The 21,636-nt window shown below is 38.2% G+C and overlaps 1 protein-coding gene across 1 annotated transcript in view; it reads left to right on the plus strand.

The window, feature by feature from the left end:
* The window catches only part of GLIS3 (GLIS family zinc finger 3), a 149,507-nt gene that overhangs the window by 26,475 nt on the left and 101,396 nt on the right, over nucleotides 1–21,636 (plus strand). The window contains 2 exon segments of the mRNA XM_009999461.1: nucleotides 9,289–9,496; nucleotides 15,357–16,482. Of these exon segments, the coding sequence (XP_009997763.1) occupies nucleotides 9,289–9,496; nucleotides 15,357–16,482 (1,334 nt within the window).

A 21,636-nucleotide genomic window follows, 5' to 3' on the forward strand; every position in this document is an offset into this window, starting at 1 on the left:
AACGCCAGCATACCATTGGCCTTCTTAGCCACCTGCACACACTGCTGGCTCGTATCTAGTCGACTGTTGATCAATACCCTCAGGTCCTTTTCCAACCTGCAGCTTTCCAACCACACATCACCAAGTCTGGAGCTAACCATGAGCTTGTTATGACCCAAGTGAAGGACCTGGCACTTGGCCTTGTTAAACCCCATACAATTAACCTTGGCCCACTGACCTAACCTGTCTAGGTCCTGCTGTAGAGCTTCCCTACCCTCCAGCAGATCAACACACCTACCTAGCTTGGTATCTGCAAACTTACTGAGGGTGCACTCAGTCCCTCATCCAGATCATTCATAAAGATATTAAAGAGAACAGACCCCAGTACTGAACCCTGGGGAACACCACTTGTGACCAGACACCAGCCAGATTTAACTCCATTAACGACCACCTTTGGGCTCAGCCATCCAACCAGATTTTTGTCCAGCACATGGTGTATTTATCCAAGCCCAGCACCACAAGTTTCTGAAGGAGAATGCTGTGGGAGACACTGTCAAAGGCTTTAATAAAGTGCACATGGACAATGTCCACAGCTCTTCCCTCATCCACTAGGTGGTTCACCTTATTGTAGGAGATCAGGTTAGTCAGGCAGGACCTGCCTTTCATAAACCCATGATGGCTGGGTCACCTGGTTGTCTCATATGTGCCAAGTGATGGCACTCAAGATGACCTGCTCCATAACCTGCCCTGGCACCCAGGTCAAACTGACAGGTCTGTAGTTCCCAGGGTCATCCTTTTGACCCTTCTTGTAGATGGGCATTACATTTGCTAGCTTCCAGTCACCTGGGACCTCCCTGGGTAGCCAGGACTGTTGATAAATAATGGAGAGCAGCTTGGTGAGCACTTCTGCCAGCTCCTTAAGTACCCTTGGGTGGATCTCATCTGGTCCCATGGACTTGTGCACATCTGTGATGAAACAGCCCTGAGAAGAACCTTGTGCTGGCAGTAGATGAGAACCTCGACATGAGCCATCAGTGTGTCCTGGAGCCCAGAGAGCCAAACACATCCTGGGCTGCATCAAAAGAAGTGTGGCCAGCAGGGCCAGGGAGGGGATTCTGCCCCTCTGCTCTGCTCTGGTCAGACCCCACCTGGAGCACTGTGTACAGGTCTGGAGCTCTTATCATAGGAAAGAAAAGGAGCTGTTGGGTAGGGTCCAGAGAAGGGCCACAAAGGTGATCAGAGGCCTGAAGTACCTCTGCTGTGAAGACAGGCTGAGAGAGTTGGGGCTGTTCAGCCTAGAGAAGAGAAGGCTCCGAAGAGACCTTACAGTACCTGAAGGGGCTACAGGAAAGCTGGGGAGGGGTTTTTCACCAGAGAGGGCAGTGATAGGACAAGGGGTAAAGGTTTTCAACTGAAAGAGGAGAGATTTAGGTTAGACATCAGGAAGAAATTCTTCACCATGAGGGTAGTAAAGCACTGGAATAGGTTGCCCAGGGAGGTTGTGGAAGCCCCCTCCATGGAAGTGTTTAAGGCCAGGCTGGATGAGGTTTTGTGCAACCTGGCCTAGTGTGAGATTTCCCTGCTCATAGCAGGGAGATTGGAACTGGATGATCTTAAGATCCCTTTCAACCTTAATCATTCTAAGATTTTATGAAGTTCTTACAATATTTTTTTATTTGCTTGCCAAGTAAAGCCACTTGGAAGTCAGTTGGAAAACAGTCTGTGTTCTCTGTATGAATTTAGGTCAGATTCAAACAGTAATTCCCAATGGCACTGGAACTAGAAGGTGTTATCTCTAATTCCAATACAATTCTCTTTTGTTCTTTCAAATACCTGTATATTTCCATTTTGATCATCATCATAATAATTTTCTCTTTGTTTGTGATTATAACAATATTTTAAGGATCTGGCCTATACTGAAATTTAAACCATGAAACAGTTTTTTTTATCACCCAATATTACTGACCTTTAGATTAATATAATAAAATACTCCACTTTAATATAATACTCCACTGGTAATATATTACATTACTAGTGGAGTTTCTCTTGATTCATTCCAGTTATTTCAGAAGATTATGAGGCTTGTACAATATATTAATTTTTTAGAAATACAAACTAGATGATCAGGCTAAGTTTTGTAGATAGAAACTTACAAGATACTGGTATGAGTAACTAATACTATAGAGAAGTGGTCGCATAAACCAAAGATATAAAGCTGTATTTTTTCTGCAATAGAAGAGGACATACTGAATATTACCTGAACAAGGACAAAAGCAGAAGTCATTTAATGTCACTGATAACAAATAAGCAGTTACCCATTGCATCTAAAACATTTATATTTTAGCTCAGTTAAACATTTACTGGTCTGTGCAGAAGTTAACTGATAACTTCTTACTTTTTATGCAAAATAAGAAAACAAAGAAGCTTTCAAAATAGCTTTTTAATAAATGGGAAGCCTTCCTGATATAAATAATACCCAATAAAATTTAATAGGACATACGATGTCTACACATCTAACTGAAAATCTTTGTTTTACAGTGTGTGTTTTCTCCTGGAAGTTTCCTGAACCTGACCGTTCCATAATATATTCCTAGCTTATTCATTACAAGACCAGTGTTTTCATTTGTTTAAATTTAGTGGTTAAAATGTTCCACAGAAGTAGGTGATCTCATTGCTGTCTGCTTTAAACCAGCTAAGTTAATCACCTGTGAGGTATTGTTTTCAACGGTCGGTTCTGGATAATTTTTTACCTCAGTTCCACTTGAAGGGAGACATTGTTTTTCATTATGCTTTGTCTCTCTTGTCTAACAGTAGAGTTGCTAAAAGTGCATGCTTGGTTACTTCATGCAATGAATGGCAAATAGAATTGGAAACTAGTGCAAGCTAATTTACCACCTTGATAGTGAAGAAACTGCCTGTCCAAGATGCAAAACATGGAGAGCTTTTAAAGTGCATACGTAATATTTTCTCATAATACAATATGGTCATGTAATTCTGTTTGGTGTATTTCCTCCAGGTTATTTTTCTTGATTGTGAAGATTAAGTCTCTGCAAACAGTTAAGAACATGGGAACTGCCAATACTAGTCAGATTAATGGTCTGTCTAACTCACAGTTCACAGTGGACACTGCCAGAGGCTTTGGAGGAAATTTCGTATTAACACGGCATTGCTAATTGTAGCTCTTAAGAAAATAATGAGCTAAGATGCGAACTATGAGTTTAAAATGAGTGAGGTTTTAGGATTGCGATTTCAGAATTTTCTCTCTAACTACAAAGTCTTGATTTTTTTTTAAATGTTATGTTTTTAAGAAAAAAATAATAGCCAAGAATCACTGTTTCACTGACATGTAGTGTCTGTGTGGTGTAGTGTACTTGAGAAATTTCTGTATTTCATAAGACTTGCACTGAAAATCTGTAATTCGGCAACTTTTTGAGGCATAGTTCAGCAACCTGCTTATACCCTGGAAAATTTCATGTTGTATGCCATACAAAAATTGCTCATACCTACCATAATTTTGACTGAATTTTCATGTAGTTCACCTGAAAGCCTTGAAGTCTCCTAAAAAAGTCTTGATCTCAGAGGATGAAACCAGTATGAAGAAGCCCAAATTCCCAAATAGACAAAAATTTTGATGATCCTATATGCTAAGAGAGGTATGTTGCAATCTGTGCCATATTCTGCCTTTTTTCACCCCCCTCTTTGAAGCTCCAGTTTAACACAATTAAAGAGGGTTTCAACAGGTCTGATATCCACTGCCCAGTGGCTGGTGGCTCTGTTTATGTAGTTGGCAAGCAATAGTGGCTCTTAGCTGGCTGTAGGAACAACAGAAAACTGGCCACTGTGTTTAAGGACAAAGGGACAAGTGCTAGCTCTCTAGGGGTTATTAGTAATATGACTAAAATTGGTGGAGAGGAAGTCTGAAAGTTTGGCAGACCCAAGGTGAAAGAGACTGGAATATTTCCCATCTGGAAACAAGTCTTCCAAGGAAATCTTTTAGTTTGTTCAGTCATGTATGTGATAGCTGGAGACTGCAACATTCAGAAGATTCACTGTGTTGTGGAAAAAGACCAAGTCTGGTTTGAAAAGGCCTTGGTAACTTATGACTACATGGAGAAGACATTGACACAGTCTGTCTTACTGCTTTGGTCTCTGTCCTATTTAGTATTTATTGTCTCACATTGCACTTTTATCAGGGTGTGCTCTTTTCTTCCATTTTCGGTGAATACAGAATCCGCAAGAACAGGATTGGAAGCCAGTTAGAAATGAAATATTAAAACCAACTGTTTCCAAAGCTTTTCATTACTGTATGTCCACAGACAGAAAATCCTTTAGGGAATTTACCTTCTGCACCTGTGCTGCAATTCTTTTATTTCTAGCTGTTATTCTAACAGTAACAACAGGATAGATTTTCAGATAATTTTAATAGCTTTCTTTCATACTGATAAATTCTGTTTCGCAGAATTTATTGAGCTCAGATATGAATGAATTTGATCTGGTGTTTTGTATTTGGTATGTGGCACATTTCAGAACACGAAACAGCTAAAACTGGTTTTACCATGACATTTTTGGTTGTATTACCACTTACACATGGGAAACAGATAAAAATTTACAGAAGTTTGATGAAGCAGTTTTATTTTGTAACCTGAATTACTTGGCAGAATTAACAATTTACTATTCTTGACTTGGAGAAGCAGACAAAGAAATTGGTTGGTTTTCAAACAATATCTGATAGAAGAATTTATGTTTAAATAATTTCCTATAGGGCTCTGCCTTCAGTCAGTATGAAAGTGATATAAATTAAAAACATCTCATCTGAGATTCAGTGTGCCTAAATTAAAGTAGTTATATTTTTTTCTGTGTTCTTTAGATGTTCTTCAGAAGATTGCAGTGAAATGTTTTTGCATATCAAGGATAAGTGAAGCTTAGCTATTAACCAGCTATAGAGAATCAACAGGGAAAATAGACGAGCTAACGAATGAGGAAGTGTATGGCCTAAAATATCTCCATAAAATATTTTTACTGTTTATACTTGTTAATTATTACTGTTAGTTACTGATAAAGAGCAGTTTTGATTTATGTGAAATGTATTTATTTGAAGTAGGTGAGGTACTAACCAACCACAGCTCTTCCTGTGGAAGGACTGATTCCACCTCCTCAGCTACTGTTGCATTTATTTGACTATTGCCTGATGTATATCTTAATATATAAGAGAAGAAATATATTTTCTTGCCCATTTAATGTCCATGCATTTTTTTCTCAGAATCTACAGCCTTGTTCAAAACCCACTGATGCCCTCCAAAGAGGCTCCCATTTATCTTAGCTGATGTGCATTCAAGACATTAAGGAATTCCTGGTTGTCCTTTCACTGTCCTGAAATTTTCAGGCTTTGGGTCAATGATGCAGTGAACTTGGACTGGGGACTCCTCTTGCACTGTGGGTATATAATGCCAAATACTGATGTGAGACATGGTATTTTTGCCAGTTCACATTTATTCAGCACTTTTAAACACATTTTCTGACAGCTTGCAGATTCATGCTAGGTCAGATATCCATGCTGTGTCCGTTTCACTTCATGCTAGATCAGATGTGGTCTGTACTCCTGCAGCAGGCTCAAGCCCAGCATGAGCTTCCTGACGTGTGCTCTGACTTGGCTCAACAGACAAGAGATTGTGTGCTCATGCCTGATTCAGACAAATTAATACTGCTCTGTCACCTGAAGGGCACAGATGAGGTACTAATTCTGGTCTTATGGCATATTTACACCTGTGTGAATCAAGTGGATATAATACCTTGACTTTGGTTTTTAGAGTAGTAGCCTTTTGCAGCCTCTTGCAATGGTGGGAGCTGATAAGAGACTCTTTCTTTATAATCTCTCCAACGCCCCGGCCCTTTGAGTGAAAGAATTGTAATTTTTTCCCCATACAGGGAATGGTTTATCAATGACAAAAAAAGCAAAACCTTCTCCTTCCACTTCTGCATGAGAAGAATCCAAGCAAATGTTTATAAGAACTGGAGTCTTTCGTTACTTTTGTCTGTATCCCAGTATACTATCTATCCAAAGTTCTTCTTTTCTCATTTTTTTCCTTTCAGTGTCCAGTAACAAGACAATCTTTGGCCTTCATCCTTACACAACAAATTCTCTTAGCTGTTCTTGGCATCACTGAGGTGCTGTTTATGCACAGACAATAAGAGCAGACCCTATAATTTCAAGGGATGTTAAGGATGCAGCATTCTGTATTTAACAGTACTGGTTTGACACTACTCCCTTTTCTGGTTTGTTTTTGGGGAATTTTTTTTCTGACATGTAAGTTCCAAGCAGCTCAGGTCTGATCATATATAAGAAGTAATATTACTGTATGATTACAGATTGTTATTTGAACCAACTAGGTAACAGGGCCACTACACCGTAGCCTCTCCCTAAATGAAAATTTTCCAAGTGCACAGCCCTTGATTCCCTGGATATGGTAAAGTCAATGCTATTGTTGCCTTTGAAGTTCGTTGAAAGTGGCTTACGAGGGAAGGACATTATGGTTTCATGCAAGAAAGAGTCAGTATTTATTTGGTGCATTTTTGTGGTACAGCTGCTTTTCTCAATACTAAAGAATAGGTTTACATCTCATTAAGTAGTAAAAATATATAGGTTGTATAAGCATTACAGCTGTGTTTCAGTGGCAAAACCAGCTGGATGTCTCATTTTATTTTAACATGCTTCTCTGTCTGTTATATCCTTTTGTGCAGGAAGCTTTTAGCTTTACATGCTAAAGAGGCTTAAAAAAAAAATAGCTGAATGCACATATGTACTTGCACACAGTCATATAGGCATTTTATATAGAATGATGTAATTTATATGATATGATTGTGTCATGTAAATTTTAACCATGCCACCCAGCCTTTTGCAAAGAGAAGTAGCACTCGTGATGTTAGAAGGCCAACTTAACACTTTTTGTGTAATTTTGATGGGTTCTATTTTAGCACTCTGTATCATTATGAGAGCAACTGCTGAGCAGCACAGTGATTGGGCTTTAGTGAGTTCAGAATACAAACTGCTTCACAGAAAAGAAAATATAACACCTTCTCTTATTCTTTTGATTTAATTGGACATCTTCAGGGAGAGCAGGCAGTAATCTTACAGACTTTTAAAGCTTTTTTTTCTGGTACCCACAATGGAGTTGAGTGCAGTACAAAGAAATTTCACATGTTGTATCTTGACAGTTTCCTGTCCTTATAGCTGAATTTCAAAATGGGTTATTAAATGTTTTCTTCTTTCCTTACCTGTGAGTTTTCAGCCAGATGCTGTATTCTTTACTTATGTTTCAAAGTAGTAACAGTGAGTAAGATATATTTTTTTTAAGGGGTGCTGTATTTCATCCTGAGGAGTACATTTCAGTGGCTGATCATGCCATCATCATCAACTAGTAACATCTGTACCTGAATTTACAAAGCACTTATGATCCCAGTGGACTGAGAATCATGTATGTACTCCTCACATATATCTAAGAAATTACTAATTATTTAAGAAATTACTAATTATTACTAATTATTCAAAGAGAAGAAGTTTAATTTGCAAAGAAGGCACAGACCTCTGAAACAGGAATAAACAGATCTATGTGTTCCATTGGGGGATGGCGAGGGAAAGGTATAACCTGAAATTTCTAGGGTGAATTGCAAATTTTTAAGGTAATCCTGTTAGATCTGTTGGAAATGAAAGGATTTGGATTTTCTTCCTACAACTGTCAGGGCCATAAATGCCTCAATGTATTTCTTTGTGAAGTTTAAAACCATTTGACCATCCTTGAGAAAAACAAGTACGTGAGCTGTACAACCAAGTCAAGAGTAGATTTAATTTAGAAAATGGTTTAGTTTGAATTACTTTTCACTATTTGTCCTGATGTTGCTATCCAGCTTTGGAGAGTAGTCTGAACATGGGGAAGCAGCTAGAAATGCGAATCATTCAATTATGAATTCCCACTGTGATGTGTATTTGCCAGATATTCAACAACTTCAATATTGCAACCTATATTTTAAATTTTTCATCTCAGTGTGCTTTAATGCAGGGGCTTTTGTAAACCACATCTCTGACCTAAACCAGAAGTAGACACAGCATTTTGTACATACTTTTCACTTGCCACCTCTGTAATCCTCTCATGCTACTGTGTAATAGCCATCTGCTTGAGTCATGGCAACAGTGATTAAGAACAGATCGTGGCCTTTTAAAGGAAGTCCAGAATGGTTGAACCATCTCAAATTCCTCTCCCCAGGCTCCTAAGGAATCCTTCACCCTCACAGCTGTAACTCCCTGCTGCCAGGGAAACAATGCAACCTGTGCACTTCACCCCTCCAGACCTATTGCAGGGCTTGCAGTTTGCATGCGTGCCTGCAGTCCTCTTGTCTTTAGGAGGGCTAGTGGTGGGAATGCTGGAAGGGCTTGTGATTCCTTGGAGCTGTGGGGTTTGGTAGGATTCAAGGCATAGTGGTGTTCCTGCAGAATCCTTGCGTTCTCCCATCCTTCTTCTGGAAGGCTGGAGAGGGTCCAGAGAAGGGCCACAGTATGATCAGAGGACTGGACGACCGGCCATATGAGGAGAAGCTGAGAAAACTGAGTTTATTCAGCCTTGAGAAAAGAAGGCTTTGGGGAGACCTTATTACCATGTTCCAATACTTAAAGTGTGGCTACCAAGAAGGTGGAGACTCCTAGAAATCACTAGAAAGACAAGGGGTAATGGACACAAGTTGGTCCTGGGGAGATTCTGGTTGGACACAAGAGGTAAATTTTTTACCATGAAGACAGTAAAACAGTGGAATAGTCTCCCAAGGGAAGTGGTAGATTCCCCCACACTGGACAGTTTTAAGTCTCAGCTTGACAGGGTGCTGAGCCACTTCATATGAACTATGGTAGTACCTAGAAAGGTTGGACCAGATGATCCTCGAGGTCCCTTCCAACATGGCATTCTGTGATTCTGTGATTCAGAGAAAGATGCACTTATGGCTTGACTGTCCATCAGCTGAGGGCTGTTGTTTTTCCCAGACTTTTCCAGTGGTGGTTCACCTGATGTTTACCTCTCATACCTGATCTCAAGTTTACGTACTTTAGTGTGTTTTAAATATACATAATTTATTAATTCTTTTTTATAATACTGCTTTTTGTGATTGGAGAGGTTTATGAAATCCTTGTATTCATCCCATGTTTTGTCCTCATCCGAAAATACTCTGTTCCAGTCAGTTTTCCTATTTTGCAAAAGTGATGTGAGTTCTGTCACCTCATCATAGGATTCTGGGAGTTAAATGCTAACCTGCCTTGTTTATTTTTAGGAGGTCTTGGCTATGGACATCAGTTCAAGTCAATTGGAAAAGACAGATGCAGTAATGTAGTAGTCACCGACAGTCCCATGAGAGTTCAACAGCTGAGACCTGTTTCACCTCCTGCTAACCAGGTTTCAACAGCATGCAACCAGATCAGCCCTGTCTTACAGAGGTCTATGGATGCTTCCAGCCTGAGTGCTTCTCCATCAGATACAAGGTTCTGAGTTATTTTTTCATATTCAATACTTTAAAAAGAGGCTATGTCAGTTCTCCTGTAATTTATGCAACCTTTTCTGGTGATTGAAATGGCCTAAATGATGCTCTATTGTACCATGGGATAGTTACTTCTACGCAATTTAATTCACATCAGCTATAATCATACTGTTTGAATCATTCTAATCATGGGTGAAATTTGGCCACACGTCTTTGATGTCTGATTGGGCTTTTTTGTTAGATAAAGATTTTCTAGTCACTAAACTGTATTTTTTAACTATGGACAGGACATGTTATGGAAGATGAAAACAGAAATATTCCACATGCTAACATCTTCAGGGGCAGTAACCTGTTTTAGGCTTACTGTAGTGCTAAGCATTGGTGCCGGTCAAATAACACTAATGTCAGGCAAAATCAATGCCCTACAAACATTACTCTCTCCTCATCAAATACCTTTGCTTTCAAATTGTTTAATGGTTTACATAATTAAGTTAAGCTGATCAATTCCAGTCTGCACTGATCCAGCAGTTCACTTTATCTGTGTTAAACCTGTGCTGCTGAAAACTTGTCCATTTTCCTAGCTCAGAGGCTTGTTTAAGAAAAACTATGCTCCCTCCCTGTAAGTGTTGCCTTTCTATATCACTAAACCACAGGTAAGTATTTGTTAATTAATCTTTCAGTGCTTAACTTTTGAGATTATGGCTATGGGTATTGTAGACAAACATTGAATGAGGGGAAAATAGTTACTTAGACAACCTCCATACGAATACATTAAGCGCATCCCTGGATATCAGTTAAACATACACAGAAAACATTTTGGTGTGTTACTTCAGAAGCTAGTTCCTACTTTTGTAGATGTGACTTGTGCAACAGTTGCCTACTGAGGTGAAATGTAACTGTTCTTATTTACAAAAGGCCACAGAGTCTTTATTCTCAGAACAGTTTACATGTTATTATATCTATTTATTACAAGCCAAGAAACATTCTTGAAATAATTAAAACTGGTCTTATGTAAATGGAAGATAACCTTGCTTTACTATAAGACAGTTTGTGAAATTTCTGTCACTTCAGCTGTAAAGACTGAGTCCCCAAGGACGATTTACAAAATTAATTATGCTTTTGTTGCTTAGTAAGATAATATTAATAATATATTAAAATATATTAAATATAATATTAAACATATGATAAAATTATAATAACAACAACAACAACAATACTACTACTACTACTACTACTACTGCTAATAATAATAATAATACTTAGTAAGTTGTTGATGTGCTGGTATGGTTCCAAGCACTGTTACTTTTATCTGAATGTGTGGTTGGGTGTACTGTGTCAGTACTGAGTTACACATTTTGGTTGTGTTTTAAAGAAACATTTACTAAGGGTGAACTGAAGTTGAAACTGGCAGAATTGAGGCTTTAGTGTCCCTAGAGTCTCTTTTAATGATTTATCAATGAAGATGCTATAAAATCGGTTTGTCACACAGAGAATGTCCATTTCAGCAATTTTGCCCTGAAATTATCTGTTTTATAGGGCAAACCACGTTTGAAGTCAGGTTTTAATTCACAAATTCTTTACACTTTTTTTTTTTTTTTTAATTTTTTTAGGGTTTGTTGGTTTGGTTTTTAGGAGTTTTTTTTTAGTTATTTCAACAATAAACTGCAACCTGTGCTGGTTGCCTGAGCTGACTTCATAATCCTTCATGGGCTGAGTGCCTTCTCTGGATTGTGTCTCTAAGGTGTCATGAACTGTGCTCTGGCAGCTCAATCCAAACCAGAACATTTCCTGAACTGACCCAAATATAAATGACTTGTCTTGATTTTTATTGATGAAAAAAAGAAAAAGTTGACAAAATAGGAGTTTTGCCACAGATAACATCAGATTTTAGCATACAGAATATGAAGCATAAAACCTTCCCCCATATTTTCTGAGAGTTTCCCAAAAACATTTTCAGAGTATTCAGTGACACTGTTTAAACCAGCTGTAATACTGCCATTTACTTTGAAGAAAGTCAAAGAAGGACCTAGGAAAGCGCAAAAAATAGAAGTAAAGTAAGTAAAATAGAAGACCATGCAAAAAGATAAGAAAACATTGGGGTTTTGTTTTTTCTTCTTATTATTATTATTATTTTCCTTGTTTATGTTTAAGATTCTGGCTTATCTTTGACGCTGTGGCCTCTGTACACGAAGAATGGAAAGTAATTGCAGGAATGTCTTGTAAATGCTTATAAAAGATTTGGTCCAAACTCACAGCTGTTTTAGATTACTACAAGCAGCCTTGCCAATTAATACCATCTGAGTATCTGGCACAGTGGTATAGCTGGCCCTTCATTTTCATGTTAGCTATATGTACTTTCCCCCAGAAAACTACTGAGTCATGGTGTGGGCTGGGTTTTATAGACATTTTCTTTGTTTTGGGAACTGGAATCTCAGTTACTTTTTGATTTAGTGGCTCAAATGAGAACTAAACTTCTTCAGATTATCTGACATTCACTTTAAGCTTGACAATCTAGGCCAATTTTTAGTTTTTGTCCTGCTATGAGACTTCTAAAATATATTTTTTCTTCAGCTCTGTGTGTGGGTATGTCCCTTTGTGCTAGACATTATTAGTTTTTTGAATGACACCAGTCCTGTGCATCTGATTAAAACTGTCAACATTACAAAAATGGACTTTTATAGTGGTGGATGATTTTCCCCCTACTTATAAAAGAGAAAAAAATTAAATAAAAAAATAAAAAAAAGAAGCTGGCAAAAAACCCCACCAATTATCTTTATTTCCCAGGTATAAATATATATAGCCTAACATGGAAAAGTCATACCTACTTTTCTTGCTCTGTTGAAGACTGTAGATACGTATTTGCAGTCACAGCATACTAGCATAATTTAAGTGCCCTATCAGGAACTGTGCTTTAACAAAGCCCATTGATAACAGACTCAACAGCCTGAATATTTTTTTTTTCAGAGAATCATAGAATATGAAGTAGTAAGACAAAATCCATCACTCAGGGAGTGCTCACGTGGTAGACAGAGTAAGATAACAAAGACACTGATTTTTCAGCTTAAATCTTTGTGGCTAGAACGGAGTGTGGACAGATATCCAGATTTATCTTGCCTGAATGACTTTACCTAGTGTTTTCATATATTCTTTCAACTTTGCTGATCTATTTGAAAGATAAGTCACAGATCTCAGAGGTGAAAAGTCAATTTACTAAGCAAAATAATGGAAATTTGGTAATTTTTTCCATATTCACTGGGAATATCTACAGAGGCATTGAATAGGATCTGTTCTTTCTCTCTTGAGTTGACTGATGTTACTTGAACTGGGATGGAGATCCCCGGTTTTAGCCTACCACCCACTCTTAAATTAAGTAGTTATGTTTATCTCCACCAAAGCTGCAGTCACTACTGTGATGTCATGGCTGTTGTGCAGACATGTGGTGCAACTGTGAACTTGTCACTGTTTGGTTCAACAACAATGCTCTCGATCCCCTCCCCCACCCACCCAGGTAGGGAAGGAGAGAGAGAAAAAGAGAGAGACTTGGCTGGATTGAAAACTAAACTGCACAGCTTTAATTAAAACACTAATGAATGATATAAAAGAATATATACAATTATATACAGATATATATTCAGGTATGGGCAAAAGCCTCTCGCCTCCCCCCACCCCCAGCAACTCCCACAGCATTTCCCTGAGCTGGGAACAGTTCTGAGGAATCCTAGAGCTGCTGCTGGAGAAAGCGGAGAGTTATGGGGGTCAGGAGAGCTCGAGCCTAAGGGTTGAGGGTGATGGATGGACGGAGTCCTCCCCAGACACCGTCATGGACGGAAGAGAAGGGAAGAAGAAGCAGGAAGGAAGTTGTCTTCTGTGATGTCTGATCTTCCTCTGAGCTTACATAGATATATGGAATGGAATATCTCTGGCCAATTTTGCTGTCTGTCTAACTCAGCCTCCTACGGGGGGGTCACAGATCTCCCCCCATAGTGTCTGAGCCGGCAGAGTGAAGGTGCGACCTTGAAGCCTCAGTAGTTAGAAAAACATTCCACTGTCTTATCAGCCTAGCAGAACACACAGTTTCTAGTTAAAAGAAAGCTTACTGAAGGGAAAAAAAAAAAAAAAAAAAATCAGTAAAAGGAAAATTGGCTTCATCCTGGCTCAAACCAGGACAGAACTTTAATAGATCTGTCTCATGAACCCTTCGTTCCTGAAGGAGTATCTATAAGAAACCCTTACAGAACTCAGAAGCAAATGCAATATTGCTTACTCTGAGTAGACATCAAAAACCTACTTCCCTATTTTAAAAAAATAAAAAACAAGTAAAATAGGAAGAAGGGGCTCCTGAAAGGTGTTTGATGTAACTGTGTCAGTATCAAGAAAGAGATGACATTTGTTTGAATGAATTTTCCATATGGTGCATACTTTGTCTTCTAGAAGTTTGAAGTTGGTAGCAATATAAAGCCATGATGTAAAATAAATTACTATTGGAACTTACCTTATTAAATAAGAATACATTATTCCTCGTACAGCCTATATGATATGTTCTTTGGATTACAGCATGTAAATATTTAATGTACTGTTTACTTAGAGCTTTGAGACACATTTTTCAATAGCTGGTGTTTACGGTACCTATTAGCACCTATTAGGTGTCTTTTTTAAAGTTACTTTGACCTCCTGGAGTCTTTGTATGATAGGAGGAACTATTGTGTATCTTGTTTATTATGGGAGAAGTTGAGAAGTGGTGACTGACTTGTCCACCTTAATAAATGCATTTTTTATTTAGAAGAGAAGCCAAATTTCTTATGTACTTGATTCATCATTGAAATGTTATGCTTCTTCAAAAGTGTATTGGGAAAAGAATAAAACCAGGAATTAATGCAAAAAATATAAGATGAGATCTCCAGGTTTATCTAGATACATACCTGGTTCTTCCTACTGTTAGAGCTCCTTAAAAATAGAAATGAATATACTGATAGCACCACTGGCTGGCAGGGAATTCAAGTCTGCCAACCTGTGAACTGGAAACATAAAGACATGCATCCACTTGGCCTCTCTACCCTGCATTTGCAGCCATGAATCAGGGACCCTGATGTCCTTATATTTCCTTGTCATACCTTTCTGTAGAAAACACTTTTGCTAAGAGCCTATGAATTCTGTTTTTAAGCTACCTGTAGGACATTTGCAGCATAGAAAAGTTTCTTAATGTTTCTGTGAATAAAACAATGATAACAGCACGATTACACTTCTGTGAAAAGTTTTGATTGCTGACGTGGATGCCAATACATCAAAACTAAATAAACCCCTAGAACCAGTTCTTCTACATTATTCTTTTATTTTGTTTGTTTTGTAAAGTTAGATATTATCTGTATTTATAAACTTGAGCTATTTCTGGAGAGAATACTATTTGTATGCACTACAATTGGAAAAGTCATTCAGGTTAAATATTTGCTCTTTATAAATCAGATTTCTTCCTGTTCTTTGCCAGCAATAATAATAATAGATTCAAATCAATATGAGTTTTGCACAAGGCAGGAGCACAATGCTTTGGATTCAGCTGATAAATTTTTTCCTTCATTTCTCTATCAAGAACCTTCACTGCAACTTCTCTTCAAAATCTTGATGTTTTAAAGTTAGTTTCCTGAGTGACCTTATTACATATGTGTTGCCTGTGTAAGCCTTCTGGTACATTAGCTGAGAGTGCTAAAGTTTTGTGCTTCAAATTAGGGAGAACTAACTCACGTGTTGCCTTTCTTTAATTTTATGTGTGTGTGAAGATAGAAGAACCATTTTATAGCAATATACAGGCATTCTATTTGAAGTGCTGAATTGTCTAACTGCTTGCTTACTTTACTGTGCCTTTATTCCAGGTTGTTCTTGTCACTTGAGTCTCTGGCCTGTACGACATTAAGCTTGTCAGAAAGTCAGTCCACTCTGAGTCTTAAGCAAGAGTGGCCACATGGGTACAGGACACTTCCTTCTGTTCCTCCTGACCAACGTTTACAAAATGGCAGTGAACTGGGGGACTTACTAAGTCTTTCACCTGTAACATCTGTGCCCAGTAACTGTGTCTCTGACTCATTACCGTCCTACTTACATGGCATGGAAAATAGTCATTCCTCTTACTCCAGTCCTCGCCATTCCTTGGCACGGTCTCAATCGGCCCGATCCAAAAAGAGAGGACTCTCTCTCTCTCCTGTGTCACACAGCATTGGGATCGACTTCAATACCATCATCCGTACCTCCCCGACCTCTCTGGTGGCCTACATCAACAGCTCCAGGACTTCACCAGCAAAAGTCTCCCTGCAGCCTGAGGTCTATGGGCATTTTCTGGGAGTGAGAGGAAGCTGCATACCCCAGAGCTGCTCTATTCCAGCTGCCCAGAAAGGCCTTCTCATGGCTAATGGCAACATCACCTTTCCGGGGTGCGCTGAGAGCGGGGTTGGTGAGTACCAGCGGATGCAGCAGCTGGAGCAAGCCAGCCTGCAGGCAGCTGCCACAAGTAACATGATCATCCAGCAAATTGTGCCGTTTGTGGACAACCAGGTGGTGAGTGTCCTGAAAAATGAACAGCTTGTTGAGTTCGCAGGCCATATGGTCGACATGCCTCCTCCACCCCTGCTGCTGCCACCTGCTCCACAAGGGCCACCCCCACCATACCATGCTCACCAGCACCAGCATCCACACAGCCTCACCAGTCACATCCACCCTTTGCCCATGCCTCCATCTGCCCCAGGCTCCCTGCTTGATGAAGACAGTGAGCTCGATGATATCAGTGGCAAGCACGGCTGTCGCTGGGGTGACTGCAATGCCTGGTATGACCAGCAAGAGGAACTTGTGCGGCACATAGAAAAGATGCACATAGACCAGAGGAAGGGAGAGGACTTCACTTGCTTCTGGGTAGGCTGCCCACGAAGGTACAAGCCATTTAATGCTCGTTATAAACTGCTAATTCACATGAGGGTCCACTCAGGAGAGAAGCCAAACAAATGCACAGTAAGTCTGATTTCTCTCTTTCTTACTAGCAATACTCATGAAAATACAGAGAAGTTGTAATTCTGTCAGTGTTTTTCCTTGGTAATAGTGTGCTCTTTTAACTGGTCTATGGCAATAATGACAGCTCCATCTTTACACCTAGATAGAAAAGAGAGATATTCTTTTGTTGTTATGTACTGGCAGATAGGATTAGACACATTTTTATTTTCTATATTTATAAACTTTTGCTTTAGACTGCAAAAGTGACAGGGCAGATGTTCATAAAGCAAAACTTAAGCACCATCAGTGCTTAAGTACATGCTTGAAGGATACATTCAGGAAAAGTGCTGCAGAAAAAATGGCACAATATATCCTGAAATATTCTTGTATTGTGTTGCTCCCTTTTAACAAGGAATTTTGCATGATGTTGCAGTGAAAAACTTAGAACAGTTGGGTATTTTTTCAGGCAGTTGTTTGTTTCATGACTTACAAGAAACAGGCCCACAGCCCTTTTCCCCTTATACTGTAGGAATAAAAGACATGACAGTTTCTCACTTCACAGATTCTAGCTGTAAGCATTCAACGCCCAAAGTCATGCTTTTCTTGCTGTTTTTCTCAGGGTAATGGCAAACCAGTCTCACACATACGTAATCACACAGCATTACAAGCTAGCCAGTAAGTCCTAGAATTGGACTCCAGTGAACCACCTCTAGTCTTTGTAATTTAGATTCTTGGTTGGCATTACATATAGTCTGTATTTTGGATGACGATTAGCTCACTCACACTAAGTGCTTATTTAGTGTCTGCAGAAAGCAGCCTCAGCAGTGCTGAGGCCTCAGCATTACCAAAACAACAAATATAGAATTTCTAGGAGGAACTGGTGATTATTATTTGCTAGAAAAAAGAGCAACACACGTATTTGCTTGTATGTTGTGAAATATAAAATAGAGCCAGGGGTCTATTTCAGTGTGCACCTATTGAGTAGTTTTCTTACAATGGTGTAAATGTTTGCTTGCACAGTAGATAGATAATTTTTTTCTTTCCCTTTTATTACTTGAAAGGGACAGTTCTCCTTCAGGGAGGGCAAATAATCTTCCTAAATTTCTCTCTTGAATTTTCAGGACCTGGCAGAGATTGTGTCATGACACTAGGAAAACTTTATCCTTCCCTTTTGTCACACCAGAGCCTGAACTCAGGTTTTCTGCACTCTGATTTTTTTTTTTTTTTTTTTTTTTTTTGGTAATACTGTTATCTTTCCTGCTCTCCAGATATATTGGATCAGAGTTCAACATTAATTTCAGTTCTTTCTCAGGTATTTCTTGCAGCTTTGTAGGGAGAGAGAGAAAGAACTATTATGAGTGAAGAAAATTACTTTTCATGGGAATAGCACATGGAATAAAATGGATGGAAGCAGGCATCAGCAGATGAGTGAGGAGAAATAGTAATATGAACAAAGAGGGCAGAAATGGTGAAAGACCACTGAAAAAAAGCATAATGCAAGCACCCAGCGTATTCCCAGTGGGAGAATTCTTATCAGGGATCTAGCAAGACTGGGGAAAACATTGTGTTAGTAGCCCTGGACTATCCCTTCCTGTTCAGAAAGGATGGTTACAGTGAACATCTCATACTTATGACACCTCCCCAAAGAGTCCTTAAGATTGAAGGTATCAACATTAACTGATGCTAAGTACGTTAATGTTTAAGTGGATAAGGTACTTCGTATGATAACATTTTTGAGATTGCTAAATTGAAACTTAATGTGTGCCAAGTCATGCTGTGTTAGAAAGAATGAGAGGTGTCTATGTTAGCTTCTCAAAGAATTACTGCTTTTAGAAACATGAATAAATTATTAATTTTACTGACCTTCAGAAAGTATTACTGTATAGTGCAGAGAAGCCTGTGTATCAGAAGCAGCAGCCATGGATTTATCTTGCTTTTATGTTTAGAAATGTAGTGAAATGTAGAAATAGTCAGGGTGACATAATAACCCATGTAATGTGGGTGTAAATCTGAAACACGACAGTCCTTTCTTGGGAGAAGAATACTGAAATGGCATTCTTTAGCAGGAGTTGAGTGAAATGGTTTGTGGCTTTCTTTACCATTTCAATAATGGTGTGAATTTGGAAAAACATGTTTGTCTTTCTAATGCAAAGGGGCTGTGGCCTAAGAGTCTCTCAGTATACTTAGGAAAGTACTTCAGCCAAACTTCATATCTGTCTCACCAAGCAGTGAAATTTGCAATCATGTCAATACAGTTTCAAGGTTTTAAACTGAGATTTTAAAGTGAGGTATTAGGCAGAACACTTTGGGCAAGGTGATAATGAGATATGATTTCTGTAAATAATAAAAAAATATGCAAAAGCAATATGAAACTTTTCACCAAACCTGTACAAATTTATGCATTAAAGTGGTAAATCAAAGCACACAAAGCTCCTAGTCAGGATGTTTATCATGCAGTGCTTGTTTCTGTGCAGCTGAGAGCTGAAAGTACATTGGTACCTACTGTGTTGTAAATCCCAATGGATTACTGTGATAGTTCAGCAAGCTTTGCAAAGTTTTAGTAATACAAGATCCGGGTTGCCTCTAAGTTGTAGTATTTTAACACTAATATACGTAATGTGGAATCAGATGCTCAACCAATTACAGGCTGAACTTCATAAAATCATTTTATTCTTCTCTGTTATCACTCTGTGATGATAAAATAATGTATTTTAGAAGAGACTTGAAGAACAGTTAGAACTGCAGTACTTGATGTGGTTATAGTTGAAAACAGAAGCAAGCAGAATATTCCTTTGACCTCAGCGTTTGTTTTACCACATGGGAACTAGTTCCTGTGTCTCTATGTAACAAAAATTTAAAGTTATAAACAATAGCTATAAGCTCTACTCTAGTCACTAGTTCCTTCTTGTTCCGTATGAGCAGTTTTCTTCAATTCTGAACGATGAAAGTGTGTAGGGTAAGTAGTGATCAGGTAGCAGCACATAAAAATATGTGACAATCACGATAATCAGATCCCAACTTAAAGTCAAGCATTCTTGAGGTCAGAAATGCAGAACATACTTGTTCCTCTGTACAAAGGTAACCAGGGTGGAGTAGAACATAATTGCATACTCATCTTGATAGATTTATTTAGTATTATTATTTTCTGTGAATTAGGGGTTTTTTTTCCAGCTTTACCTGAATTTGCTGCCAAAGCTGCAAGTTCAGATTCGGTCTTCTTGGCAATTTGATGCCATATACTTTCTCTGTATAGTGAAAAACCATGGTGCATTTTCTATTCCTGCCTATTTTTTAAGAAGATTGTTTCTTGTTGTGAAAAATGCCGTTTAATTTTTAAAAGTGTGAATTTAATGGAGTCCTGCATTATATTTTACACAGAAAGCCAAATTAGGTTATTAAGTTTGGCCTGGCTTTTTTACATGGAAATTTGTGAAGTTGAAGAGCACCTGCATTTCAGAAGCCTCACCTTGAGCTACCCTGTTTAGAATAGAACTTCACTGAATAGCCATTAGAATGTATTTGTCTTCCTTTTCATTAAAACATCTTTTAGGTTCTCTTCCAACTTGCTGCACCTGGACTGCGTTCTTCTTTTCAGAGCCTTGGTTTAAAGACTAAAAAAAGTATGACATAGTAATATATGTGTAGCATCTATTCCTAGAATTCTTTACATAAAGTAGATATGGTACGTTCAAATGTGTTGTTTTTATTTATTAGTCTATGCATTAGTGTGTACCTTGTAGGAAAAAGTTAAAGAAGAAAAAGTTGAATGAAAAATGCATGTTGAAATGCAAGCAGTTAGTACGCCAGTGGTTGAGATAAAATCTGTAATGTTTGCCAGCAGTTACCACACAATGGTATCTGAGGTTCCCTCAAATTTCCTCTGAATTGGAAATAAAAGAATTCTCGGCAGCTGTGGAAAATCCACAGTAGCAATTGGCATATGCTGACCTTTTGCTCCTTTTGGCTGTACCTGTCAGCTATACTGTTCTACACTGTTCCCTCTTCTATAGTGTTTTCATACTTTTCAAGTTCAGCTGCAAAAAGTAGTACTTAATTAGCCTTGTTGGCATGCTATGTAAACAATAAGCTTAATATATTTATTCTGGTTTAAATGGCAAAAACATCTTGTTAGAGATGAATTTCAGGCTCTTGCCTTGCAATTTCATTCAGGTACATTAGAAATGCTTCCCCTTTTGAAACTTTATTAAATCTTTCTGCTTTATTTCAGTTCTGAGCATGGAATACTAATACATATGCTGCATTTTTAATCACAGCTACTTGCTGTGATTTAAATCAATAAAATTGCTAGTATTCCTGTCACATTTGAAGCAACATGCATTTAAGATCTGCTAAAAATCTGAAATTATCCCACAACACATCTGTCTACTAACCACATAAAACAGAAGATATGGTTTAAGAAAACCACCATAGAACTTAAAACAATTGTATAATGCTTACTTTTGAGAAGCAAGTACTTATCTTTGAGTGATAAGTATTTAAATACTCATACTCACTTTGAGTATGAGTATTTAAATAGATGTGTGTGTGCTATTTGAAGTACATGTGCCTAGAAAATGGTGTTCAAGATGAATTTTTTATTAAAACCAGAAATGCATTCTGTAAAAAGATTTGGGATTTTATTTTTTTTTTCCATCTTCAGGCTTCAGCAATGTGCCTTCATATGGTGTGTTATATACTGCATGTACTATATATTTTTTATACAGCACATGCCACTGTTTCTTGATAAGGAAAGAATGTATCAAATCCTACATTCCACTGAAGTTTTAAAAAAACAGAAACTATAAAAATCTTAGAATTTGTTTTTGCTTACATGCTTGCAGAATGATTTTTCATTATACTAAAGTAGCAATTGAGGACCTAGTGTTAATATTAAAAGAACAGTAATTTACTTGTAGAGTCAAGTTGCTGAAAGTTGAAAAATGCCAAGTTTATGGTTGCCTGTTGCCCATTTTTTTGCTAGGTCAGTAAACTACCTGAAACAGAAATACCACACAAAAGGCAAACATGTATGAGTAAATAGACTATATCATGCTGCGTAGACACAGACAAACTGAGTTTTGATTTGCAATGATAAAAGCTAAGGTTTCCTAACTCTCACAAGTTTGTGCAGTCTTAGTAACCTGCTGGCTTTGGTTATGATGTTTTAGCTGTTCA

Source organism: Chaetura pelagica, unplaced genomic scaffold, assembly GCF_000747805.2.
Source record: "Chaetura pelagica isolate M959 unplaced genomic scaffold, ChaPel_1.0 scaffold636, whole genome shotgun sequence".
NCBI lineage: Eukaryota > Metazoa > Chordata > Aves > Apodiformes > Apodidae > Chaetura > Chaetura pelagica.